The 27,935-nt window shown below is 42.4% G+C and overlaps 1 protein-coding gene across 2 annotated transcripts in view; it reads left to right on the forward strand.

Annotated features, from left to right (window-relative positions):
• STK3 (serine/threonine kinase 3) overlaps positions 1-27,935 on the forward strand; it is a 270,216-nt gene that overhangs the window by 23,669 nt on the left and 218,612 nt on the right. For both annotated transcript variants that reach the window (XM_074985670.1, XM_074985669.1), the window contains 5 exons: positions 781-861; positions 2,563-2,691; positions 5,498-5,612; positions 12,325-12,489; positions 21,573-21,740. In XM_074985670.1, coding sequence (XP_074841771.1) covers positions 781-861; positions 2,563-2,691; positions 5,498-5,612; positions 12,325-12,489; positions 21,573-21,740 — 658 coding nt within the window. The remainder of the gene's footprint in view (positions 1-780; positions 862-2,562; positions 2,692-5,497; positions 5,613-12,324; positions 12,490-21,572; positions 21,741-27,935) is intronic.

Consider the following 27,935-nt stretch of genomic DNA (forward strand, 5'->3'; position numbering starts at 1 on the left):
AAACCATAAGAATTAGCTAAACTAAACTTTATTTCTAGCAACATCTAATGCAGGAATCAGCTTGGGAACTTCACTTGTTAAATCACACATATTAAAAAGCATAGGGAGAGTATTGAAGAATAAAGTATTGAAAAGTTAATTATTTAAATTACTAACGAGTTGATCCACTCAGCCATATCCGCATCTTCATCCACCTCATTTTGCCCCAGTAAGCAATTATCTGTATGATGTTTCATTCTTGGAACTGAGCTTCGGATCATCTTCTTGCACTGCTTACACTTGATACACTTTTCTTTTTTATCCAGGGAACAGCTTTCTTCAAAGTATTCCCAGACTGGGTCTCTCTTATGTCCAGAAGCCATGATAGTTTTCTTTAGCAAAAGTGTGGGGGGACTATAAGAACCTGTGTGTGTTCTGGTTAATCTCTTCCCTTTTCCTTTGTAGTCCACTATCATTTTCTATTAGGGTTACTGTATAGGAAAGAGGACACCCAGGAGGGCGTATCTGTATCAGTGTCTAGCAACTCATGTTGTATTAAGCTAAAAGTTATAAGGAGGAGAGTGTCTCCACTCCCTCCTCAATGGACAAGAGTCATCTTTTTTTGCTTACTGTATTTTATAACTCTCTGAACCTGATACTTATTTTTCATTACAAATGTTCTTGGTTCTCTGTTTGTAATTTCTTTGCCTCCTCTCTTTTTAATACCCGTGCATTTTCCTGAAGCTACATGTTTTTAAAGCCAAATATCTAAATGACTTACTGTAAAATATTTTTTATTAGCAAACTGAAAAAGCTAAGTGAAGACAGCTTGACTAAGCAGCCTGAAGAAGTCTTTGATGTTTTAGAGAAGCTTGGTGAAGGGTGAGTAAAAGTGTGTGTGTGTGTGTGTGTGTGTGTGTGTGTGTATGGATGGGGGGGAAGAGGAATACATGGGAAGAATATTTAAAATTAATATGTTAAAAGTGACATAGTGTCAGTGAGTACTAAACTAAACATTTTAGCGCTTAAACAGCAAATGCTTCCGCGGGATTTTTGAAAACCTACCCATGTGTTTTTGTCATGCCTTTCATTTGAGGCAGAAAAATAAGTTTATTTTTATGGTAGTAGTGACGTCAAGAACTTTTTCTTTGCCACAAGCCACACTTTATCACCATTCTCATATACATTGCAATTGGCAATTCACTGTTTTATTCAGAGTAGGGTATGTGTTACCTTGCCTGTTACAATTTTTATTCTTCATATAGGTTGATGGAACAAGGCAAAACAAAGTATCTGTCTTATCCTTGAAGGACTGGTATATATTGCAAGATTGTTTTGCAGCTTGGCTAGCTGCAAGGATAGTGAATTATTATTTTTACGTTGGGAAAAAGGTTTAAATAGGGTGGCCTCTGTGGTATAAGAACTTCATTTTTAGTGTGATCTGTACAAGGAAATTGGTCGCTTTGAGAGTGGTTTATGCTGTCGTGGAGGTTACATACTTACTCAGCCCCACTAGACTGTAGGAGCTTTGCAGGCTTTGTAAATTGGACAGGGGCTGTTTCCCTGGAATTTGGTGTAGTGTGTAATAAGCCATTGATCCCATAGGATGTTATTGAATCTTCTGGCATTATGACTTTAGAAAATTCACATTCCTAGGCCGAAGTAGTAAACTGTGAAACTCATGATGAGGGACATAAATGAACAAAAGCTGACTCATGTTCATTTGGTTCCCTTGCTGGTTCACAGTTATGGAGTATGTAAGAGGAATGGAGTCGTATGTCTTCCCAACAAGTGCACTATGCTCGTGTGTTTGGAGATCTCAGGCTAGAGACCAGAGTTTGACTGCCAACCTTCATTTTTAGGGGGCTGATAACTGATTTATTATAATAGGGAGAATATTGTACAGTAGAAAAATGTAACTGTAAAAATGTAATCTTATTTGTTTTAAATAAAATGCATGTGTGTCCAGAAATTGAGTTACATTTTTGGTGACTCTAAGGAGCTATTCACAATACTAAGATTTTTTTAATCTCTAAAGTTTTAGCAGGGAGTTGATAGAGGCATTCACATTATGAAGAGAATTGTGGAAAAAATGATTGGGCTCTTCAATTTCTTGATCCCTTGTTAAGAGAGCACAAAAGGTGTTAGCACTTTTTAATTTGATTTTAGAAACCATATAATAAATCTTTGTGAATTTACAGTCACAGGAAATCCAGGTAAAATAGTGTAACTGGATTTTTAAAAAGAATGGGATGAAACTATGATTTGCCTTTCTTTTAACATTGTATTAGTTAATTGGCAACTGCTACAGGTAAGATACCAGGTATCATTGATCAATACTTTGACATAATATGCCAAATCCTATGAATTGACGAAGTAAACAGCTGAGTACTTTCAGATGCAGTCATGGTGAAACTGAAAGCCCTTGCAATTCTGCAAGCATCTGATGTAGATAATATGTATAAGAAGTCTTCTAAATGAATACAGTGGTTGGCATAATCGTTTGAATAGTGCTGACTGGGAGGGGAAAAAAAAGAAATATTTTGTATAAAACTTTAATTTACAATTCTTTGTAATTTTTAGATCTTATGGTAGTGTGTTCAAAGCAATACATAAGGAATCTGGACAAGTAGTGGCAATTAAGCAAGTCCCCGTTGAGTCAGATCTTCAGGAAATAATTAAGGAAATTTCTATAATGCAGCAATGTGACAGGTATGAGTAATTAATTAATTATTTATTTACTCAACAATTTGCCTCCTTTTCATATGTCTGTTTGAAAATGTACTTGTAATGTGACAGGAGTACAACTGAAGTCTAGCAGAAGTTCATTTAAACTTGGTACTTGGTTCTTATTTTAACGACTATTGCATATGTACTCATTGAGTGTCAGATTTCCCCCTCAGTTTGTAGTGAAATGTATTTAATATAAACAACTGAAAGATAAATGTTTATTTCCAAATTAAGATTAAAATTCACTTAATACATATTATCCTGAGAAGAATAAGGTCATTTTAGATATGCACCTGTTTATAAGCAGTGTCAAACCAAAATAACTTGACATAATTTTAATTAAAGCAAGATTTAAAAAAAAAAAAAAAAATTGGCGTGGTGCTAATATTTCCTACTCGCAGGAAATCCATGTGAATTCTAAGCCTTCTACTTCGAAGTGTTGGCAAGGATTGTTGTAGGCCAACACTAATTACTATTAATTTAAAAAAAAAATAGAAGGGGAAAAATGGCTCTCTTGGAACAACAATCTCTATCATAAAATTGACATTTCTACAGCAATGATTACACAGGGGGAGCCGCAGTTATCCTCCAGTCTTTCTTTGAACAACTTACCCTCTGACTGTGGTGCGGGAACTGGGCCTTTACTTCTAACACTAACTTTCATTTTTACTTCCTTATATGTGCTCTTTTTATTTAAATTGTTTTGTGCTCTGTGTGTGTGTGTGCACTTACCTCAGGTCAACCCTCAGTCCTATGTTGCCTTAGAAAGTCAGTCAAGCCCTTCCAACCCTTGCAGAAGGATTGGATACCCTCTGGGGACACAATGCCCACGACCATTTTCATGGTTAGAAAAAAGGACCTGCGTTAGGCTGGTTTATTCGGATGACCTTTCCATGGGTGGTGGGTGAACCTAGGGCTGCCTTCTGTGTGAACTACTGCCCCCTGAAGGAGCCAAGCCCCTGTGGAAGACCCACCACACTGCAGAAGTAGGGCCTCCACCCATCCATGTGAGACTTCCCAGCCCTGAAGCACGGGGAGCACAGACAGCGCAGTCCCAGCTACACTAACTTCAGAGCACAGTGAGGGCGAATGGCACGTGGTCTCGTCCTCTTTGGCTCTGGAGCATAGGTTGCATGCAGCCCCGAGCTTACTAGCCCTAGTGCATAGGGAAGGTGGTAATATTACTCCTTTTTTTGTGGCTTTATTTCATTGTAGTCTTCATAATTATGTTATGGAAATTGTGCTAAATTTTTACTTTGTAGAGAGGCATGGGTGTAAAGAAATGAGGTTCAAATGGCAGTATGTAATGTTGAAATGAACTTTATAATATATGTTACATTGTCAATAGTTTGGTACGTGGGCAGGTTGGCATAGTAGGGTACTTGTTTAGGGTAGCCTGTAGTGCTTTTAATGGCATGCTATTGAGCACTGGTATGCAATTCCTACAATATCTCAGGTATTCCACCACAGCTTTTGCTTTTTACTGGGTTTGAGTTGGCAGTAGACCATATTGGCAGAGGAAGCTACGGAAACTCTGTGATCTACGCAAGAGGGTCTTATGACTGCTTAAATAAAACAAAATGAAAACTATGTAGAACTCAGATGTAGGCTCCTGTGACAGTAGGCCAGTTTCAGAAGCCTGGTAAGTGCCTTATATCCAAACTACAAGAAGTGTCTGGTGCCAGTCTGGAAACAGTCCTCCAATTAGTGTATGACAGTTTTGCCTTTTCTCTTTAAGAAGTTCCTGAACACACCTAATTCACTAAGGCTTAGTCTACACAAGGACAGAAAGTTGATCCCAGATACATAATTCTAACTACACCATTAGCATAGCTAGAATCAACATATCAGGATCGCCTTCCTGCCACTGTGTAGATCAGGGCTCTTTGGGCTTGGACAGATGTCCCTTACTCCACATGACAGCATGGAGTACCAGGGTCAATGGCTGAGCCCCAAGAGATTGCTTTTGCCGCACCTTCACAGATGCGGCAAAATCAAACTCTGAGAGGTCGATCTCAGCACGTCGAACACTTGGGTAAGTGTAGATTCAGCCTAGGTATTCCTGTTAAAGGAGCTGCTTCCCTTTTTGATTGGAGGTATTTGTTCATATTCAGTCACAGCTACTTGTGCCTTTTGGCCCCATGCTCAGGGGAAGGTTTATATCCTTTGTTTGCTATGTTGACAATGGAAGTACCATATGCACAATTTATGGCACTCTATAAGTAACAGTGTTCTGTAAGAACTCAATGTGGAAAATGCACTTACAGTTCCACAATTATTTCTATAGCAAAATGTTAGATTAAACTATACTCAGCTAGCTATTCAGATTTGTTTTTGAAATAAACTCCATCCGATTATGTGGAAGAAAAGGGGAAATTTCGAGCAATTTCCATGCTGTGCACTTGGCTCTGAAAGGAGAGAAAAAGGAGAAGGCTGCTGAAGACAATGAGAAATGGAATAGCATTTTTTCAAGGAAAAGGGGAGTGGAGAAGGTGCTTCCCCTTCATCAGAAAGGAACTTGTGACCAAGGAGGTCTTTGTATTTATTTGATGGGTTTGCTAGTGTTGCAGATCATTCAGTAGGAGCCCCTTTCAATTTGGTTCAATAACCGCATTTCTGGAAGTCTGCCCATCATGACCTAAACTCCACTCAACTGCACTTCTCAATCTGTGGCTCTCGTAATGACTCCCAAAGTCTCATCTTATTAGAACTGACGCTGAAGAGCTTTGCAGTGTTGAAGATCATTAATATATGAATCTCAACAGGTTTTTGTTTGTTTATATTTTAGTCCCTATGTTGTCAAGTACTATGGCAGCTACTTTAAGAACACAGATCTATGGATTGTTATGGAGTATTGTGGAGCTGGCTCTGTCTCGGACATAATTAGATTACGGAATAAAACAGTAAGTTCCCTTTTGATGTGCATTTTTATACTGTTGTTTTAGTCTATCTTTTAGTCTAAAGAAACATAGAGAAAAGATACACTTTGTTTAAATCTAGGGGAATTTTTGAAGTGGGTTCAGTACTAATGGTATGTCTACACTGCAAAAAGAAAAACAGTTCTTCACTTTGGTTATCAAACCCGAGTTAACTAACTTGCATTAAAATAGCTGCGAAGTCAGGGCAAGCTGGCTTTTAACTTAGATTAGCAGGGTGGGTAGGGGAGTCTGGGATTCCATTCAAACTGCTAAAGCAAGTTGAAGGCTGACTTACTGGGTATGCCTGCACTGCAGAAAATCCCCCAAATGAAAACATCGTGAGGCAGTGAAGTGTAGAGCTTTGGTCAACTGACTTGGGCTTGCAGGGCTAAAAATAGCTGTGCAGCCATTCCTGCTCAGCCTGGATCTTGGGCTCTGAAACTTGTCCCATTCACATGGTTTCATTGCCCAAATCTGTAGCCTGAGCAGGAACATCTTCACTGTTTTTAGTCCCATAGTGTTGACCCAGACTTGGAGACTTGCTGCCAGACTTTTTATTTTTTCAGTGTAGATATATCCACTGTGTCTTCATTACTATTTTAACCTTGACTTAACTAACTCACAGCAGTGAAACCAGCGAAGAGAGTGCTCTCAACCCATGTAGACCTACCCTTAATATTAGGCACTCTTTAAATTCCATTGAAGCTAATGGGTATTGGAAGTTGTGATTAGAGTCTATTAATCTGTGAAATCTCTCAGGATGGGGACTCTCAACTGTGGTATTTTTTCAAGCTACACAAATATTATCTCTTCATCAGCAAGATGGTGTTCGAGATCACAAAATTCAGTTTAGTTTCACTCCATCATTTTACTCATCTCAAAAGGACTCTGTCATGGCATAGTTTCTAGCTCTAAAATGTAGCCATTCTTCTTCTCCTCACATATAGGAGTAAAATTTCAACACTTTGGGCTTATCTACACTCGCGCCTTCCCCTCACCCCCGGAGGGCATGCTAAGCAGGCAGGTTGGAGGAGGCTAATAAGGTGATGTGATGCATATGCAGGACCTCATTATCATAATGGCTGGTACAGGAACTTTGAAGCTGCCAACTTGGAAGCACTGACAGGCAGTGTAGCCATGTGTGCTTCAAAGTTCCTTACGTTTTGGGAGTAAGTTGCAGTAAGGATGGCAATACCATCCCATCCCATCCCATCCTTACATTCGTGCTGTGGCTGGCAGTTACCCTGCCTTCAGAACAAGGCCTCCAGCTGGCAGCCACTGCTTTCTAGTTGCCCAGCACTGCATAAACTGTGCAAAAGTAGGGGTAGCAGTGCCACAGCCGCCCCCTCTTTAAAATAACCTTGCAGCCTGCCCACAATGCTTTTTTGGCCATAACCTCTCCAATTACAACACAGTGAAATTTCAGATTTAAATAGCTTAAATCATGAAATTTTCAGTTTTTAAAGTCCTGTTGTTTTAAAGTTTACCAAAATGGTCAATGAATTTGGAGGGGCCCTACCTATGAACTACTTCCTAGATTCAGGCAAGTATTATTAACCACCCCCTCTTTCAGTATTATTTTTTTTTCTTTTTATGGAAGCCACTAAGTATTGTCTCTTCTTCAGGTCTGATGAAGGCTAAATACAAGATAGAATGTATTGTTTAGCAAAGGTAGTTAACGCGTGTTGTAAAAGACACTGTGAAGTCTTCTCTCTTTTACCAACAGAAAGTTGGTCCAATAAAATATGACACTTACCTTCTTGTTCATAGTTACGTACTTGAGAATTTTCCTAGATCCTCACCACAGTATAAACAAATACAATGGTTGTCTCAAGAAAAATATTCTTAATTTAGGAGTTAAAGGTGAAAAATAGATTGTTTTAACAATCTTTATATCTGATTGCCCCATCCTTCAAAAACAACCAGCCAGCTTGCAGACAAGATAATGAAGGATGGTGGTGTGAATTTTTTTTTTTAATTCTTATTTAATAATGGGTAAGGGAATGGGTGGAAGTTTTTCCATATTTAGTTAAAAAAAACTTCAGGCATTTAGTCCTTGGTGACTGTATATGTACATCTTCACTAAAGCCTTCTAACCCAAAGCCCACTATTTTGTCAAAAGACTGAACAGAAAGATTTGAGCTTTGCAGCGTGTCCAGAAGGTTACAAATCTTGTCTCAGCCCCATTCAAGCAGAAGAAGGGGAAGCAAATTCTGAAACTGGGTGCGTGTCACTCTTTTTAGCCACTCCCTGTTTATATCAAGGGGGGCTCCAGCTCAGCAAAGAGGTAGCCTCTTGAGTAATGAAGTCCCAGAACATTTTATTGCTTTATAGGTTAAATCACCCCAAAGAATCCAATCCAAAGTTTATTGGAAGTCAGCATATATCCAGGAGCAGTAGTGTATTGTATCTCACTATGCTACTTCACGTAAGTGGGCCAGATTATTCTTCAGCAGCTTTCCATTCTGATTGGTTCCAGGGTGTGACCCTCTGTATTATTCTGAGATGACACAGGTATGGCCAGCTTTATTAGGGCTCACAGCTGAAGGAAAAGGGCACTCTTCTCTGTAGGCACTGATGAAGGATAAAGTGCACACGATCACAGCCATCATTTGGTGATCCAGAATATAATAAAGCACTCAGGTGGTACACCTGTGTTACTCTCTCTCCATAACAGGTGCTATTGAAAGGTGGAAAGCTCTTAGCCCATTAGCACTGTCCAAAGTATACTATCAATTAAAAAAGTGCTAACTTGAGGGGGGTCTGATTTTATATATCAAAAATTACATTCAAAATATTTTATAGTTTAAAAGTCTAGTAGTCAAAAGCATTGCGGAGCCCAATGACACTCCAGGTGTTGGGCTCTCTAGCACTCTTTACGGGTTGTCTCTCTGTGTGTATTGGGGTCTTCATAACTGATGGATTTCCCCCATAGGGACGTACTCCTAGTAGCATATGTGTGGTATAGAATAAGATGTGTCGATGAACACAATCTGCATAGAGTTCCTGTTGAAGTTAATGGGATTTCTGGTGGAACTGACTTCAGGCTCATGGCATTTAAGAAAGGCCTAGGACAGATGGGATATATTATAAAATCCCTCCTCTGCCCAGGGCCGCTGCTTCCCCATCTCTATGCTCTGCCTGGCCTGCCCCCTACTGCTCTCCCAACCCAGGGTTCTTTGGTCCAGTAACATCCATGGTCCTACAGGACCACGGATACTGCCACACCAGAGAGTCCTGGTTTTGGGAGGTGCAACCTGTATTGCTATATCTCCATGGGAAATTTTGCTGGCATAGATTGCAGTCAGGAATGTGGTTTTATGAGGAAATGAAGAAATCACATTACAGCAAAGGAAAGCCTAAAAAGGATCTAAAGGAAGATACCAACTTAAGTATCATCTGTTCTTTCAGGGCTAAAATATTTAGGAATTATTGTATCTCTGGATGATGCATGGACCCTTTAAACATAGGACATAGGTTTCAAAAAGTTAAAACTGAATTATTCAAATGGATTATGTTTCAGCTACTACTACTAGAACAACGAGTTACCTTGAAATATTAGAATTCTGTTCTTTGCTGTATCTCTGAAGAATACAAAGTATGTAATGGTAACCACATAACATCTGCCTTTTTATAGACTATTTTGAGTGCTAAGTAAGAATAGAAAGAGAGAGTGTGTGTGTAAAAAGTTGCCATGGTTAAAAAATAATAAATTCTGCGTAGAACAGAAGAGTGTGTGTTGTTTTTGGTAACAAGGACCTGTCATTTATTGATTGTTGGTTGCCTTCCTGAGAGCACTGTGTACATTTTATCTTCCTATTGATGATGATAAATTGTAGAAATGGGAAAGACCTGGGTCGTCTAGGCTGTGTCTACACTACAGCAGTCCTTTGAAAGAAGTCCTTCTGCAAGATTTCTTCTGAAAAATCTTCTTTTTGAAAGATTGCATTCACATACAAAAAAGCAGATTAAAAAAATTGATCTGCTCTTTCAATAGAGAGCACACACAGCCCCTGCTCCTTTGAAAGAATGAGCCAGGAATCAAAAAAATATGGTACTATGAGGATGCTCTTTCAAAAAAAAAAAAAACCCAACCCCCCGCCCCCAAATGGCACCTGGGGTGTCTACATGTATTTTTTTTTCTCCAAAATAATTGTTTGGAAAAAGGTGCTCTTCCTCATCTGGGAGAAGGAGAGGGGTGCCGGAAAAAGTGCACATTTCTTATGTAGATGCTCCATGGGATTTTTTGAAAGAGCCCCAGTTTTTTCAAAAAAAAACTCGCTAGAGTAGATGTAGCCCTGACGTGTTCCTTTACCAGTGCTGTATCCTCACAGTGTGTTCTTTTTGAAAGGATGCTTTCTCCACTCTGCTGCTGAAAGTCTCAAGCAATGGACTTTAGTAGGTTTCCCACCCTGGAAATTTTGTCATGCCCATTCATTCAGTTTTTTCCTTTAATAATTATACAATTTCTCCTTGTTATGTGTTTATTCTATCCTAACTGAGTTTTACACATATCTTGCCTGATAAAAACAAAACCGAACAAACAAGAAAAAACAATATGAAAAAATGGAGCTTAACTTGTCAAATATGTTCCACAATTGTTAATTTTAACGCAATCTTATAAAGTTCTTTTCATCTTTATTTTTGTAAAGAAATTATGGGCTACCTGGTGTTTAGTGAGTAAAGTAAAGAAAATTGTTGGAAAAACACTAAATGCCTGTGGATACTAGTAGTATGGGCAGCTGCTCTCATCATGACAGAGCAATATCTTAGTACTAAATGCACTTTATTGGGCTAGTCTACATTACAAAGGCTTGGCTGATGTTACTCTACTGGTATTGTATAGCTAGACCACCAGAGCCCCCTAGTGGAGAGGCAGTTCATACTAGCACAGGGGCTGGCAACCAAAATAGCAAGAGGAGCACCCCCCACCTTTTTTTTTTTTTTTGAATTTGGTAAAAAAAACTCACTAATTCAAGAGCCACAATGCATGGGAATAAGACATCATTAGCAACACAATCAAAACACAGATACAGTATCATATCCCACAATACACTGCACGTATTAAAGGGGAAGTTATCCAGTGCTGGGAGATCACATTGTTTTCTATTTAGATATGCTTTGGTCATTGTTGGGCTTTTAGACGTTCACCATTTATTGAAGATAATCAGGAGGATTTTTTTTTACTTTGCAATTATGGTGTTTGGAGCCACAAAGAAGTCGTTAAAGAGCCGCGTGTGGCTCCAGAGCTGCAGGTTGCAGACCCTTGTACTAGCAGAAGGTGTTGTTTTGACAGTACTGGTTTCACCTACCTCATCCGGCACCCTCGTGACCTGACCAGTCCTGAATGAGGGAATTCTCTGGAACAGGGGAGCTTCCCTGCCTCTGGCTCCCAGCTTGTTGCCAGCTCTGCTTCCTTGACAAACTCCCCCAGCCCCCACCTCCAGCCCTGGGGCCCCCTTATCTTCTGCTGGGCCATGGCCCCTGCTGGGCAGATACTGGCCCCAACCACTACCATGATGTGGCTCTGGCTGGCCCTGTGGGTACTGCCCTCCCCAGTGTCTCAGGTGTGGATCTTGGGGCAGCCAACCCATTGCCAGCAGGCTGTGCTTCACCCTGCCCCTGCTCTATCCCTTCCTCCAGAACCAGTCTTTGCTTTCCATTGCCCCTTCTCTCCCCTTTGCCTTCTTCCCCCAAGCCACTTAGCTCAAGGGATTAGCCTGGGGATTTGGTGTGATGGGGGTATAATTATTTTGTCAACAAAAGTTCCAAAAAACAACATTCATGCACACTGGCTTTTAGCGACAAGGTTGTGTCAAAACAGGATTGTCACTAAAAGCTGAGTAGTGTAGACATACCCTGAAGCTGTGTCTATACTCGCCCCACCCCCACTTCCAGAAGGGGCATGGTCATCAACGGAGTGGAAGATGCTAATGAGGCATGGATGACAATATCTTGTGTCTCATTAGCATGTCCTCGCGAGTTCTCGCTTCTGGAAGATCCCATTCCAGAAGCAAAGCTATGATGTAGACAGGGCTCCTTCGGAAGGACACAGAGGCCTTTCTGAAGGAGCCCCATCTACACAGCAGCTTTCCTCTTGCGGAAGTGAGATCTTGTGAGGATGTGCTAATGAGGTGTGAGATATTTTAATCTGTGCCTCATTAGCATCTTCTGCTCTGGTCATGACCATGCCCCTTCCGGGAGTGGGGAAGGGCAAGTGTAGACGTGGCCTAAGAGTTTATAATCTAATTCTAGATTATGCTGGGGGGAGAGAGAGAGAATTCTCTTTCTCGTATGCATAAAATATAGAAAAATTATAAGGAAATTCAAAAGAGATTAGGCAAAATTTCACAGCACCCTTTTAACCTCTGTTTTGTTTATGTGAAGTTTTGGGCTCAGTTTTGCAATGCAGTTTATATGAATGAACTCCTGCTCTTGTTTTAAGCTCATTTACTTCCCACTAAGCTATGTGCATCAATTTGCAGAATTGCAGAACTCTTTTAGACTGGGTCTTGCCTCATATCTGTAAAGCATCGAGCATACTTTATGTAATTAATAACAATAATTATAAAATAGTTTACATGAATATGGCTTTTTTCCTTCTTGGTCATACCATTGTTTATTAACCGTATAACTGTTGTGCCTGTGTGTGCGTGTATATGCCCAAGAAGAAGAGTAGTTGTTTGTTTTCTTCTAGCTAACAGAAGAGGAAATAGCAACCATTCTTAAATCTACACTTAAAGGGCTTGAATATTTGCACTTTATGAGAAAAATACACAGAGATATAAAGGCTGGAAACATTCTCCTTAACACAGAAGGACATGCAAAATTAGCGGATTTTGGAGTGGCTGGCCAATTAACAGTAAGTATGTGAAAAGGTCAGAACTTTTATGTTGCCCAGAACCGTTCACTTTTTCATTTCCTTTCATCGTTCTCTATGGCCCGAAGTGACAGGTATTGGTGGGAAAGCACACTTCTTCTCATTAGGATTATTTTGTTGCTCTTTAACTTTGAGGTTAATAACTTGATTAGAACCCCCATAATACCATCAACTTGATGCTTTTAATTTGATTTTAGCAAGTTGAATTATGGCCTTGTAACGTCCATCTGCCACCAGGGCCTGTGAACAATCAGCACGTGCTCATATGCCATAGCATAATTCTCTGAAGTTACTGTTTTGTTCTTTAGAAATTCAGATTATCTTAAAAAAAGCGAATTCCTCGCTGTTAGGGTAGCGAAGAAAACCCACAATATATGAATTGAATGTAAGTATGCAGAACTATCAAGACAGCTCTGAGTGAGGTGTTAATAATTATAATAAGTTAAATGTCAATATTCTTCATCATTTCAGTGCTCCTGAAAAAAGAAGAGGTAGATTACAATACTGCACAATTTATTGTCAGAGACTTCTCATGTCAGTGCCACAAGTGGGTGGCCTTTGAGAAATTACCACTGTTTTCACTTCCTTGATTGATGCGCTAGTCAGTGATTCTTAACCAGAGGTAGGAGTACCCCGGGAATATTCAGAGGTCTTCCAGAAGGTACAGCAACTGATCTAAATATTTATCTAGTTTTACAACAGGCTATATAAAAGTCAATATAAACTAACATTTCATACAAATAAAATGAGAAAGTAAGCAATTTTTCAGTATTTTTTCCAAGTAAGTAGCTTTTAAGTGAGGTGAATCTCAGGGATGCAGAGGACAAAGCACATTCCTGAAAGGAGTACTGAAATATGGAAAGATTGAAAAACACTTCCCTAGTAGCTAACAGAACACGTGCACACTGAAGACCTACCAAATGGAAGCCAAGCTTATGGAGCCTCGGGAAGCTCAGAGAGCATGTGACCGTATTTTAAACAACTCCACACCTACAATGAGTAGTTCATTAGGGTGGCTTATGTTGGCAGAGCTTTGAAGAATACCACTTTGTCTTTAATCCAGTTTGACCCGTTTCTGGCACCATTGAGGTACAAGTGTTCAAAACATGGACAAGTGGCTGACTAACTTATTAGTCATATGGCTTTATGGGCACAGCTACATTTCAAAAGAGCTTGATCCTTTGTTATGGCAGTTTGATCACAAATGTTTGCATTTTTTATGTGTGACATCACAGGAGTAACTTTTTCATTATCATTGTAACAGCATCTGCTGAACATTACAAATTCAACTAAATATATGAAGTGATCCTTCTAAAAAAACTTTAGAAATGAAGCAGTGGAGAGTGAAAATCCTTAAAAGAACACTGCAGTTAGCAAGCCTAGCTAATAACGATTCTTAATTTACTGACATTTATGTACATAAATAAGAATCGTTGAAATTTAGGGTGGTGGTTAGATTTTTAAGAAACCTGAATACCTGAGAGTTTGGAAATTCAATTAAGGTGCCCACACCATTGCCAGCGACAGACTTTGCTGAGTCCTGGGCAAGGTGTGGGGGCAGGGCTTGGTTCTGGGCCCCGCAAAGGGTGGGGCCTCAGGCAGAAGGTATGTGGCTGGGCCTAGCCTCTACCTACCAGACATCAGCACTGTGTGGAGCTCTGGCAGGGATCTAAAGGGCTTGGGGATTCTGGCTGCTGCTGCTGTTGCAGTAGTGGTGGCTTGTCATGCCCCATGACAGTTGTCCCTTTACCCACCCTGTTGGTAGCCCTGGCCAATGTTCTCTGTAAGCTGTGCACTTGTGTGGCTGTGCAGGAGCAGTGTAAATGCCACCCAGTTGATTAGCAGAGTGCCCACAGCTAGGTTGTTGTTTCTCTTGGTGATGCACATTTGCATGTCTCGGTGCGCACAAAAAATTTACTCTTCCTTGAGTGCGTGCTCCTGGTATTCTATGTAGGCATGTGCATGCAGTGTGCGTGCATGGTTGGAAGCTTTTTCCCTAGCAGTACCTGTCGAGCCGGTAGGGCGCCCCGGAGTGGTGTGGGAGTATCAGCCTATATATAATGCTGCCAGTTCCACACCTTTCCAGTTCCATTTTATCACCTGTGATGGTCATTGGAATGTCCTCTTGCTCTCATAAAAGTGTTCTTTAGCAGTTGTGTATATAGGTATTATGTCAGCTCTTTAGTTGTTAAGTGCCCTTTAAATACCCGTTAACAGCTAGTAGTTGTGAGATAAGGACCAGAAGGTCCTTGTGCTGCAACATGCACGGCAGGGCATGCCTGGTCCCCAGGACTTCAAACCCTGCAGGAGTTGCCAGAGACCGATGCCCTACAGTCATCCACACACGGATTGTCTTAAATAACAGAGAGAAAGTTGTGCTAGTCTATATACTATCAAAACAAAAAAGCAGTCCAGTAGCACTTTAAAGACTAACAAAATAATTTATTAGGTGAGCTTTCGTGGGACAGACCCACTTCTTTAGACCATAGCCATAGCAGAACAGACTCAATACTTAAAGCGTAGAGAACCAAAAATAGTAATCAAGGTTGACAAATCAGAAAAAAATTATCAAGGTGAGCAAATCAGAGAGGCGGGGGGTGGGGGGCAGGGGGAAAGAGTCAAGAATTAGATTAAGCCAAGTATGCAAAAGAGCCCCTGTAGTGTCTCAGAAAATTTGCATCCCAGTTCAAACCACGTGTTAATGTGTCGAATTTGAATATGAAAGAGAGTTCAGCAGCCTCTCTTTCCAAAGCAGAGTGAAAATTCTTCTTCAATAAGACGCAGACTCTTAAGTCATTAACAGAATGGCCCACTCCGTTAAAATGTAGACTAACTAACTGGTTTGTGGATCAGGAGTGTTTTGATGTCTGTTTTGTGTCCATTAACTCTTTGTCTGAGAGAGTTTGAAGTCTGTCCAAGTATACAAAGCATCTGGGCATTCTTTGCACATGATGGCATATATGATGTTAGCTGAAGAACATGAGAATGTGGACCAAATGTGAGTGGGAGTTGCACCTTAAGATTCTGCTTATGGAGTCTGATCCAGAGTGCACTGGCCTCAGAGCAGGAGGCATCAGGTCTTTCCCACGCCTCGCTTCAGTTGTGCAGGCCCTGGGTCCTCTCTCAGTCTCTGGTGCAATAGAAGAAGAAGAGTCCTAGTAGGGGCAGGTTACTCTTCTGGTGTGGGCCCTCCATGCATCCTCAGGAGGCGCATTTGGCACTGTTAGGTGCCAAGCTTAGCCCTTGTCGGCCAGGTGGAAGTCAAAGTCCATGCAGGGTGTCCAGCCCGCCAGGGGGGTCTCCTGGAGCCGTCTACTCCTGAGACCTTTGAGGTGGCCAGAGACCTTATTGTTGTGTCCCCGCTTCCCCTGTCAGCATCAGCTTTAGGGAAAGACCATAGTCAAAGGCGGCACTGGTCAAGTAGTGGGACTGTGCGTACCTTGGCACCAGCTCTACAGAAGCACTGTGCCGTTGACCAGAGTTTGGCAGCATCCTCAACTTCAGCAGCACCGGCGTCACTTATGGCAGTGATGGCACCTGTGGTTTCGGTAGTGGTCGTGGCACTGGTGGTGGCCTTTACCCCCGCCTGCACTCCTACATTGGCCCTGGATTCAATGCTCAGTTGGGCTTGCCCGATGCAGAGAGTGGACTTGGCCCACCCAAGCCCCAGTGGGGTAATGCCTTCTCCGGCTCCCCCATCGACACCAGGCAAAGCAGGAGTTGATAGCTCGGCACACTCCGGTTGCAGCACAGTTGGCCTCCACCTCCGCTCCATCATGGTTGGCTTTGGAATGCTCCTCAGACTCTGAGGCAGAGTCTACCTGGTCTCATTGGTCTCGGTTGGGATCCCAGCACCGCTTCTGTCACTCCTGGCACTGGAGTCCTTCAGAAGGCTGATGTGATTGGTGGCCTCAGCCCAACTCCTGCACCCAGACTGCAACAGTCTTGGTCCTCGCAAGATCTGGGCCCTTTCAAGTGGCCCTTCTGGGCACCCTGGGCCTACCCCCAGAGTCAGGGCATGGGACCCTCTATATCAGGTTCTGCTATCTCTGGGTACAGGGCACCACTGTTGGTGACTCCCTTGACACGTTCGCCTACATCAGACCACTTGCTTCCCTTGGGTCACTTTTCCCATTGCCTTTCACAGACTGAAGGCCAAGCAGCCCAGGCTCTGCTGGGCCCTTCACCATCAGCCTCTTCAGCTCCATTGCAGGCCGATGCCCTGGGGAAACTGGGTCAGAAAAAGTCTTTGTCCTCATCCTCTGATGAGGCCCTAGGTAATAACCTCCCCTAAGTGTCCTCAATGCATTCCAGGGTGCACCTAGACCATAAGAACATAAGAACATAAGAATGGCCATACTGGGTCAGACCAAAGGTCCATCAAGCCCAGCATCCCATCTGCCGACGGTGGCCAATGCCAGGTGCCCCAGAGAAGGAGAACAGAAGACAAGTGATTTATCTCCTGCCATCCATCTCCTGCCCTTGTTATGAAGGCTAGGGCACCATACTTTATCCCTGGCTAATAGCCATTTATGGACCTGACCTGCAAAAATTTATCAAGCTCTTTTTTAAACCCTAATAGAGTCCTGGCCTTCACAGCCTCCTCGGGCAAGGAGTTCCACAGGTTGACTGTGCGCTGTGTGAAGAAAAATTTCCTTTTATTAGTTTTGAACCTACTACCCATCAATTTCATTTGGTGTCCCCTAGTTCTTGTATTATGGGAAAAGGTAAATAATTTTTCTATATTCACTTTCTCCACACCATTTATGATTTTATATACCTCTATCATATCGCCCCTCAATCGCCTCTTTTCCAAACTGAAAAGTCCCAGTCTCTCTAGCCTCTCCCCATATGGGACCCTTTCCAAGCCCCTAATCATCTTAGTCGCCCTTTTCTGAACCTTTTCTAATGCCAATATATCTTTTTTGAGGTGAGGAGACCACATCTGCACGCAGTACTCGAGATGTGGGCGTACCATAGTTTTATATAGGGGAAGTATGATATCTTTTGTCTTATTATCGATCCCTTTTTTAATAATTCCTAACATCCTATTTGCCTTACTAACTGCCGCTGCACACTGCGTGGATGTCTTCAGAGAACTATCCACTATAACTCCAAGATCCCTTTCCTGATCTGTCGTAGCTAAATTTGACCCCATCATGTAGTACGTGTAATTTGGGTTATTTTTTCCAACATGCATTACCTTACACTTACCCACATTAAATTTCATTTGCCATTTTGCTGCCCAATCACTCAGTTTGCTGAGATCTTTTTGTAGTTCTTCACAATCCCTTTTGGTTTTGACTGTCCTGAACAACTTGGTGTCATCTGCAAACTTTGCCACCTCACTGCTTACCTCATTTTCTAGATCATTGATGAACAAGTTGAACAGGATCGGTCCCAGGACTGAGCCCTGGGGAACACCACTAGTTACCCCCCTCCATTGTGAAAATTTACCATTTATTCCCACCCTTTGTTTTCTGTCTTTTAACCAATTCCCGATCCATGAAAGGACCTTTCCTCCTATCCCATGACCACCTAATTTACATAAAAGCCTTTGGTGTGGGACCGTGTCAAAGGCTTTCTGGAAATCTAGGTATATTATGTCCACTGGGTGCCCCTTGTCCGCATGTTTATTAACCCCATGCAGTATTTGTCACAGAGCCTGGATGTGTAAGCTTGAGAGTATGGCAGAGGATTCTGACCCAACAACAGATGTCCTGCAACCAGATGCCCCACTAGGGTGGTCCTCCCTATCCATAAAACAATTGCCAAGCAGTCAAAGAACCTTTGGCAGACGCCGGTCTCTATTCCTCCAATGAGCAGGAGGGTTGAATGCTGGTATTTTGTCCCCCAGGAGAGGAGTGTGAATACCTCTTCTCCCACCTGTCTTCTGGATCCCTGGTTGTGCAGATGGTTAATCGGGGTGGGGGTGGGGGGGAGAGGCAGGGGCAACCAGGTGCAACCCCTAAAAATAGGGACACCAAGAAAATGGGCCTGCTGGTCAGGAAGGCCTATGCCTTTGGTGGCCTACAGTTTCTCATTGCCAACCCACAAATCTTGTTGTCATGTTATGCCTTTAATAGATTGGTTATGATGGACAAATTTTCAGACTGGCTTCCCAGGGAGGTGAAGCTTGAGTTCAGGGCTCTGGCAGTGGAGGGCAGGGCTATCTTGAGGGTGGTGCTACAGGCTGCCCTTGATATGGCTGATGCAGCTGCTAGGACCATGGCCATGGGGCTAGTTATGTGCTGTAGCCCCTAGCTGCAGGGCTCAGGTGTGCCCCCCCCCCACCCCTGGGGTACAAACTACAATCCAGGACCTCCCTTTTGAGGGCCCCTGTTTGTTCTGAGAACAGATGGACCAGTGCCTGTACGGATTCAAGGATACCTGAGCCACACTGAAGTCCCTGGGCAGTCATACCCCTGCCACCCAATGGTACTCTGTTTCTGGCAGGCACACCCCCAGGTCCTCCCACCAAGGTCTACGCCCAGACTTCCACCGCTGTAGCAGGAATGGTGGTGGTAGGAGTGGTAGACGTTGCTACCTCTCATTCCAGGACCAAGGGCAAGGCCTGCCAGGCAAATCCTTGGGGCCCTGCCAAGGATTTTGAGAATGTGGTCACGGACACTATCAGCCTTACCCTCACTGTTTTGGGATCTCTTGTTCCCATTCCACTGGGCCTGGGAGGCTATTACTTTGAACTGCTGGGTGCTAGACATGGTGGTGAGTGGCTACATTATCCCCTTCCATTTCTCCCCTCCCATCCACCTTCACTGTCCCTCTTCAGGGACCCCTCTCTTGAGCACCTCCTTTGGGAGGAGTTGAGTCAGTTCCTTGCCCTGGGCACGGTGGAGTTGGTCCTCGTGGGGGTTGTTGGTATGGGATTTTAGTCCCGTTACTTCCTGGTTCCCAAGGCAAAGGCAGGGTTCCATCCCATCCTCAACCTCCAGAACCTAAACACCTTCATAGCCAAGAGGAACTTCAAGATGGTGACCTTGGCATCCGTCATTCCCTCTCTGGCTCCAGGAGACTGGGTATGCTGCCCTTGATCTTTCATATCTCCATTGCACCCCAACACTGGCAGTTCCTGCACTTTACAGTGGGCTGGGACCATTACTAATTTACGGCCCTCCCCTTTGGGCTGTCAGCAGCCCCATGGGTGTTCACAAAGCGCGTGGCGGTCATTGTCACTGCCCTCCACAAACAGGGCGTACAGGGGATGATGCCTTGCAGATATTCTGCCAGAGAGGGTTTCCCCATCTGAACCTGTTTGCCATGTGCCAGAACAGGAAGTACACAAGGTTTTGCTCCCTCATGGGCCTCAGCAAACACTCTCTCGGGGACGTGCTGCTCGTTTTCTGGCCAGGGGACCTGCTGTATGCATTTCCCCACTTGCTGTTGTTTTGCTGGATGCTCCTGAGGGTACATGAGTTCAGGGCATGGCTGTTTTCTTTGAAGACAAAATCAGATTGTACCCCCACCCTGTTTTTTTTTGCCCAAGGTGGTGTCAAGCTTCCATAAGTTCCAGGACATTTTCTTGACAGTCCTTTACCCAAAGCCTCATGTGTGTCAGGCAGGGAACAGGCTCTCTATACCTTAGATGTGAGGAAGGCCTTGGCCTTTTATTTAGGGAGCACTAAGCCCTTTTGTAAGTCCTCCCCACTCTTCGTAGCCATTGCAGAATGGATGAAGGGTCAGCTGGTATCAGCCTAGAGGCTTTCATCCTGTGTTATGTTCTATATTAAAAAGTGTTATGGTCTGGCAGCGATTCCAGCCCCTCCGCTCATGGCCCACTCTACAAGAGTGCAGGTTTCTTTACTGGACTTTGAGGCTCAGGTCCCAAATTTGGACATCTGTAGGGCTGCCACCTGGCCCTCTGTCCATACGTTTGCCAACCACAGTGCATTGACCCATCAGTCAAGGGAGGATGGCACTCTGGGTATGGCGGTCCTCCGCTCAGTGAAAGGGTAGAACTCCAATCCCATCTACAGGGATGTCTGCTTTGGGGTCATCTACACTGAATGGGCACGAGCAAGCACTTGAGGAAGAAAGAACCATTACTTGTCATTGTAACTGTTGTTCTTTGAGATGTGTTGCTCATGTCCATTCCCAGTCCCACCTGCCTCCCCTTTATCGGAGTAGTCTGGTAAGAAGGAACTGGAGAGGCATGGAGCCATCAGGAATATATATGGGCTCATGTGCCAGCGCCACTCCAGGGGATGCTCTGCCAGGTTGACAGGTACTGCTAGGGGTAAAAGCTTCTGGCATGTCCATGCTGTGCGCGCACACCTACGTGGAAAGGACATGAGCAAGCGATCTCGAAGAACAACAGTTACAATGTAAGTAAACCTTCTTTCTGCACATGCATGGAAAAAGTACTCACTTGAATGGAAATGATTACACTATTGTAGTTCTTTCTGTGGATGGTCAGCAGAGGTGGGTGGGGGACAGCCCATAGGTTTACCTCTTCCCATATGAAGTCCCCTGGTCTTGCTGGGTTTACCCTCTTTCATTCCTCCTGGACTCTACTGGAGCAGTGGAGAGCAAACAACCTTTCCATCTGATGTTTTCCTATGCAATCTGGCCTGTCTCTAAAGCTGCTGGTGAGCTAAAATTAGCTTGGCACCTCCTGAAGCCTCATTCAGTGTCACTATTAAAAATGCTAATATATTTTAAAAATTAATTTAAATCAGCTGCACTTTGTTCTGTTGATAGGACAGGAGTCCAGTCAACTTTTGTGGCAAAAATTGGAAAGAAAAGAAATAAAATTAAGTGGCAAAACACCTTTGACTTACTGGATTCTCGGGATGCTCTTTATTTTAGGAGGAAAAAAAGTCAAGAAATTCCATGTTTCATTTACTTCAGGTTTGGAAGGAAAATTCTCCCTCAGTCACAGGCATCATCTACCAATTTTAAAGTATTTCTTTATTTGTAGATTTAGGAAGGGGGTTGTTGTAGTGCCTACATTGGAAACTCAGTTCTAACTATGAAATATGAAACAAATGTAACGGGGAATTTGTGCAAACAAACTAATTTTAATTGTATAAACAATGTAATTACAGGATACAATGGCAAAACGTAATACTGTTATAGGTACTCCATTTTGGATGGCTCCTGAGGTAATACAAGAGATTGGTTATAACTGTGTGGCAGACATCTGGTCCCTTGGTATCACTTCAATAGAAATGGCTGAAGGAAAACCTCCGTATGCTGACATACATCCAATGAGGGTAAGTAATATATGGATTTTTTAAAATTAATTATTTACCTTGGGATGTTGTTTGCACAGCTGTCTGTAGAGTTATGAGTTACATAAATAATAGAAATATGGGAAAACATCTTGGAATCCTTTCATTTGTTGCTCAGCTTCTCTTGGTACTTAAAGGGCACTGTTACTATAGATATCTTGAAAACATTGAATTGATTTTCACGATGCCTGTATAGGGAGCCCATCTCATCTCCATTTTACTGATGGATAACTAAGGCGGAGAGAGATTAAGTGATTTCCCCACGGTAACAAAATAAACCTGTTTCAAGCTGAATCCAGATACCCTGATTCAGCCTACTGCTGTAAGCATGTGACCATCCTTCCTCTCTTTAGAGGGTGTTTTAATTAGTAATGGTCAAGAACAGAATTCAGGATTTGACCCATTAGTTGTTACTGACCATGCTCCTAATTCCAGACCAGTTTTTATGTTACTAAATATAAAATAAATTAGGAATTTCTGTCTGCATTAACTTAGATTTAAAAAAAAAGTGTGAGCTAGGAATGATGATGATTGAAAAATACTGTTTTTTGAGAAGTTCATGGACTGGTATTGTCCAGGGATAGTACTGCCACCAGATGGATATATTTTTGTTTATTGAAGTGCACCATAAATAATAGTTGTGTCTTTTCTGATAAGTAAGATTATAATAAAAATAGTTATTTTCACGTGCCATTTATAATTGGAAACCTCTTCTAGTTTAAGAAGATGTTATATCTTGTTAAAGGCAGTAAGTTTCCGAATACATCTGTGTATATTGAAGCATGACACACAAACTTGGTTATCATATTGTTTAATCTCTTTTGTTGGTATCTCATTTTCCATCATTATAATATAAATGTAGGGACCACAGAGAATGAGTAAAAAGGTGCGCTTTTACCCAGTGACTTTACATTGTGAATACACAAGAGTCTTCAGTAGTTTTACAGTTTTTAAAAAATTCCTGAACAGTCTTGAAGATTGCTAAAAGTTTTCGTAGTGACTGGTTAAAGCAAAACTACTGATTGTTTTGTTATCTGAAACTTTATAGCATTTAAAGTAACGCCTAATGAAACTTTTGGTAAAGCGTTTATTTTTGGCTATATTTGATTAAAAAATGAATCTAAATAATTCAAATTCAGAAGAACAAGACCTGTATTTTTCAAGCTCACCCTTTTTACTGAGTGCCTTAATCAATGAAGATTTAACTTTTTAAACCGTTCTGAGGAACTGTATTGTTTACAAATTAATTATATTTGGTTTTATTGGGTTTTTTTAGTTGTATTCTTTTACATTAAGGAAATCATTTTCATTACATCTGGGATCACTTTAACATAATTGCATGTAGTCGCTCTAGATAATGAAAGGTAAGGACTGAATTATCAGAGAGAGTTATATCAGTATGACAATAGCTGCTTATAAACCAAAGGTCACTGTTTGAATTTGAAAGCTTGTGAATCTTTTAAGTTCTTGTAATCAGATGGCTGATATCAAAGGCCAAAAAGTAATTTAACATAACAATTCTGGGTTATACAGAACACATGTTCTGGTTAATAAGTTGTGTTACGGTCTTTAAGGACTTGTATGCCTTTAGTACTCTTTTGTATATTTGATACCCAAAGTTTTTCTTAATTTTTATTAGTGAGTTGTTACAGTGGTTAACAAGAAATACACAGATTTGAGTTGCAATGGTTTCCCCAGAGTTATACGATCTAACTTCACAGGATCCTTGGACATATGTAGATGCTTTTCTATTTTGTTTAGTTGTGACATACAATTGATATAGGCAAGCATGAAAGCATGGGTAAATTTTCATTGCTTTTTCTGGATCTTGCTTGAGTTCTGTGGTATTTATGTAAAGTACAACTTTGTTACTTGGTAATGCATGTTGGAATTATTATATGCACTATTTTGCTGTAGGCTGGTTGGCATTGCCACAAAGGTAATACTCTGCCAGTAGGCCATTTCCTTGTCGACTGCATTTACAGTTTAATAGAAATATTACATGACTTTTTTAAACAAGTGTTTTGGCAGGGAGGAAATAGCAGATTCCACGCAAACAAGCATAGCTTCCTCCATTTAAACCACACTCTGGCTACTCCAAAGAAACGTACTAAATTTCAATTTGGGGAAAGATGAGAAGAGGGGGGTAGAAGGCATTTCAGGTTAGAGAATAGTCATGATTTCTTCTTGTAAAGTACTTAACTTATGGTTAAATATTTGACTATGTAAAGGTGATGAGTGCCGTTTCATCTGATTGTGTTGTAGATGGGAGGCTGTTATAGCCCAGGGACCACCAAATATGGTTTATGCTGGAAAGGCCGTGACCATAAATCAACCCAATAGTTTAATAGTAGCACTTTTTTTCCCACCCATGTAATAGGCCTGGGGTTGCTTCGCCCCTCTCGTGTCTAGCTTCATTCTTGCTGCTGGTAATTTTACATAAAGAAATACTTCAGAAAGCAACATCTGTCTTTCAATACACTGTGTCTTTGACAAAGGAAGTCTTAAAATGGAAAAAGCGTGTGGGCATCCTCAGGATCAGAGGTAGAAAGGCAACCAAAAAGTTACTTGAGTAAAACCACAGCTGCTTTCACTTCTGGATGCTTGAGCACAATCAAGATGTGATGAGTTTGTGTATGTATATGTGTATGTACTTTTACTCAAGTAGATTCCCAGAGGGACAACAATGACTTGTACTTAAGTACATTTCCCCCAAAGCAGCCATACTTTTACTCTCGCCACTTTTTGGGTACTTTTCCCACCTTTCCTCAGGACTGCTCTAGAACATGGAAAGAGAGCCCCCTAGAAATAGCAGTGAGGGAAAGGATAGTCTGTGGCATGGATGCCATCATAGAATACTAGACCTAGAAGGGACCTGAAGGGGTCATCAAGTCCATTCCCTGGCCCCCATGGCAAGATCAAGCACCGTCTATATCATCCCTGTTAGATGTTTATCCAGTCATATTTGTTTACATACTGTTACTGTGTGTATTTAAATGAAACCACTGGCTACTTTGCTCACTTTTAACCTCTATCATCATCTGCCTATATTATTTCTGTTCATCTTTACCACCCTTTTCTTTTGTAATTCAAACAAAAGGTTGGCACTGAGTATATTCTATTTTTCTTTGCTAGCTATAGTCTAAACCCCGTCTTCAGTGAAAACTCCAGTTATTACTTTGGTAACTGGAAGCTTCTGTAATACTCTAGCAATATTTGCCCTTCTGGTTGTCAAGCTATGCTCTTCAAAATCCATACTTCTAGGATCTTCTTTAACAAGGTGTATGGAAATAGATGATTTGCCAAAAAAAAAAATTAAAAATGGATTTAATTTAAACCAAATTTTGTTTTTGGTTTTGAAAAATAATGAATAAAATACTAAATTTTTCACTTTAAAATAACAGTTACTATTATATCTCATCACAAGCATGCTGCACCTATACTTATGCTATCATATAAATTAATTAATGGCTCTAATCTGTTCAGCCTAACTACTAGCTCTTCCTTGCTGAATGTTTTGGGCTTTCCAATTTCCGTTTCTCAGCAAAAGTGAAAGACACAAGCTTGATAGGATTGTTTTTCTTCTGTGTGTAATGCCAACAGACTGGGGTTGCCAGCAGCAGGGATAGAACCTGCAAACATAGAGTCTAAAGTCCTGTACTCTACCATGCAAGCTAACAGCTAGCTGGGTCTCAGCTGAGGCTGCAGAGCAGAGACTTAACTCACTCCAGATGCGGGCTCAGTGCCTCTGGGTACTGCATGTGCTTATGTGGTGGTGTACTTTGACCAAGCACAGCAGAGGAATTAATTAACACTTTGTCTTAAAGACAGAGACACAATATGTAGGAAATGACAGAGGCAGCATAGAAAGGAATAGTGGAGTGGACTGGAAAGAAAAAGGAAAGACATTATTCAGCACACAGCTTCCTATATTTCCCCCACATTTGCCAAAGAAAAACTGTCATGGCTTCTGGGCATAAGCGAGACCCTGTGTGTAAATATTTTGAGGAGATTCATTCCCTGGATAAAAGAAAATGTGTTGAGTGTAAGGCAGTTCAGGAAGATGATGTGGGGCCTAGTTGCAAAAATGAAACATCATGGCTACATCTGCACTTAACCAAATGCATAGTCAGCACTTCATTAGCATGTGGTTGGCTGTGGTACTTTGAAATTGCAGCATTCACTCCTGCACGCCTCAGCTACATGGGGGTCTTTTTCAAAAGGACCCCACCAACATCGCAATCCCCTTATGCCTATGGCCATTTCGAATTTGTGATAAGTGTAGACACAGGCCATAAGGAAAACTGCTTCTTGGGAGAAAATAAGGTGGATGAAGATGTGGATATGGTTGAATGGATCAACTAATTTAAATAATTCACTTTTCAATTTATCATTCCTCAAGACTCCCTCTGTGCCTTTTTAGTATAAGTGTGATTTGACAAGTAAATTCCCAGACTGTTTCCTGTGTTGGAGGTTGCTAGGAAAAAAAAGTTTAGTTTAGCTAATCCTAATGACTTGTTTAATTAGCTAACTAGATTTAGAATCTACCAGTCAAGTATACAATACAAAAAGCAGCAGTAAGAGAAATCTAGAATTCCTAGTTGCCTTTGAGTGTCATTTTCTTATTTTATATTACATAATGCCCTTTATTTTGGAAAATCATGGCCACAGGGCATAAAGATGATGCCATAAACCTATTCCCAATTTTACTTCAGCATAACTCAGGTTTCTTCTTCGAGTGCATGTGTCGTCGGAAGTATTTCCCCTAGCAGTACCCGTTGAGCCGGCAGAGCACCTCCTGGAGTGGTGCTAGTGTATCAGCCCGTATCGACCCTTGCTGGCTCTGCCTCTCTGCAGTTCCTTCTTACTGCCCTGGCTGGTCATTGGGATGTGCTCTTGCTCTGAGCAAGTGTTCTCTGGCAGTTGCATATATAGTTATTATCTTAGTTATTTAGTTGTTAAGTACCTGTAAATATCGGGTAAGTGGTGTTAGTAGTCATAGTTAAGGAGTGGAAGGGCCGTGGGGCATGCCCAGCCCCCAAAGCTTTAAACCTTGCAGGAGTTGCCAGAGACTGATCCTCATGCCACTTGTCTTAAGTGCCTAGGTGAGGCCCATCTGTCCAAAATCTGCATAATCTATAAGTCCTTTAAGTCATGGACCAAGCGTGAGCGACTGTCACACCTTAACACCCTCCTCATGGAGTGTGTCCTGCAAGTGGCACTTGCGTCGGACCCAGCACCATTGAGGCAGAGTGTGACCAGCTCTCAATCTCTGGTGCTGCAAAAGAGGAGAAGGTCTAGTAAGGGCAGGTCTCCCTGTCCAGCCTGGGCCCTCTGTATGCCCTCAGGTGGGGCACGTGGCACCATCAGGCACTGAAAGCTGGTAGAAAGCCTAAGCCCAGGCAGAGTGCCCAGCCTTGTAGGGACACTCCCAGACCCTTCGACTTCCAAGGCCCTTTGGGCTGCCAGGGACCTCACTGTGTTGTCTCTGCCCTCCCTGCTGGGCCCAGCCTCGGGAAAAGACAATGACCAAAGTTGGCACTGGTCAAGTAGCAGATCGGTGTTGGCTCCGACCCCACAGAGGCACTGTGTTGCTGAGAGGAGTCCAGCACAGATGGCAATGGAGGCATCAGTTACCGCCTCAGCCCCGGCTTTCGCAGCACCTTAGGCATCTGTGCCTTCGGTGGCAGCCTTGGTGCTGGCAGCTGCCTCTACCCTGGCTTGTGTCCCTGTCTTCTATGCATAGGGCTTCTCTGACATCAAGTCCGGTCCCGACCGTCCCAGGTCCCAGCGTGGCAATGCCTTCTCCAGCCCCCTGTCGGCACCAGGGAAGTCGGAGTCGATGGCTCGGCATACACCGATTGCACTGCAGCCCGTCTCTACCTCTGCTCCTCCATGGTTGGCATTGCATTATTCCTCAGACTCTGAGACAGAATCTACTTGGTCCTGTTGGTCCAGGTCAAGATCCCAGCATTGGTCCCACTCTCAGCACCATTCCCGTCGCTGTGGGCACCGAAGTCATCGGGGGCCTCAGTCCAAACTCACGCTGGATTTTCTGCAAACCTGGCCTCCATAGGCAGTGGGCCTCTCCCAGTGGCTGTTCTGGACCTCCTGGGTCTACCACCAGAGCCAGGGCATGGGGCCTTCTACATTGGGCTCTTTTGATTCAGGGTCAAG

The sequence above is a fragment of the Carettochelys insculpta genome, chromosome 2 (genome assembly GCF_033958435.1).
Source record: "Carettochelys insculpta isolate YL-2023 chromosome 2, ASM3395843v1, whole genome shotgun sequence".
NCBI lineage: Eukaryota > Metazoa > Chordata > Testudines > Carettochelyidae > Carettochelys > Carettochelys insculpta.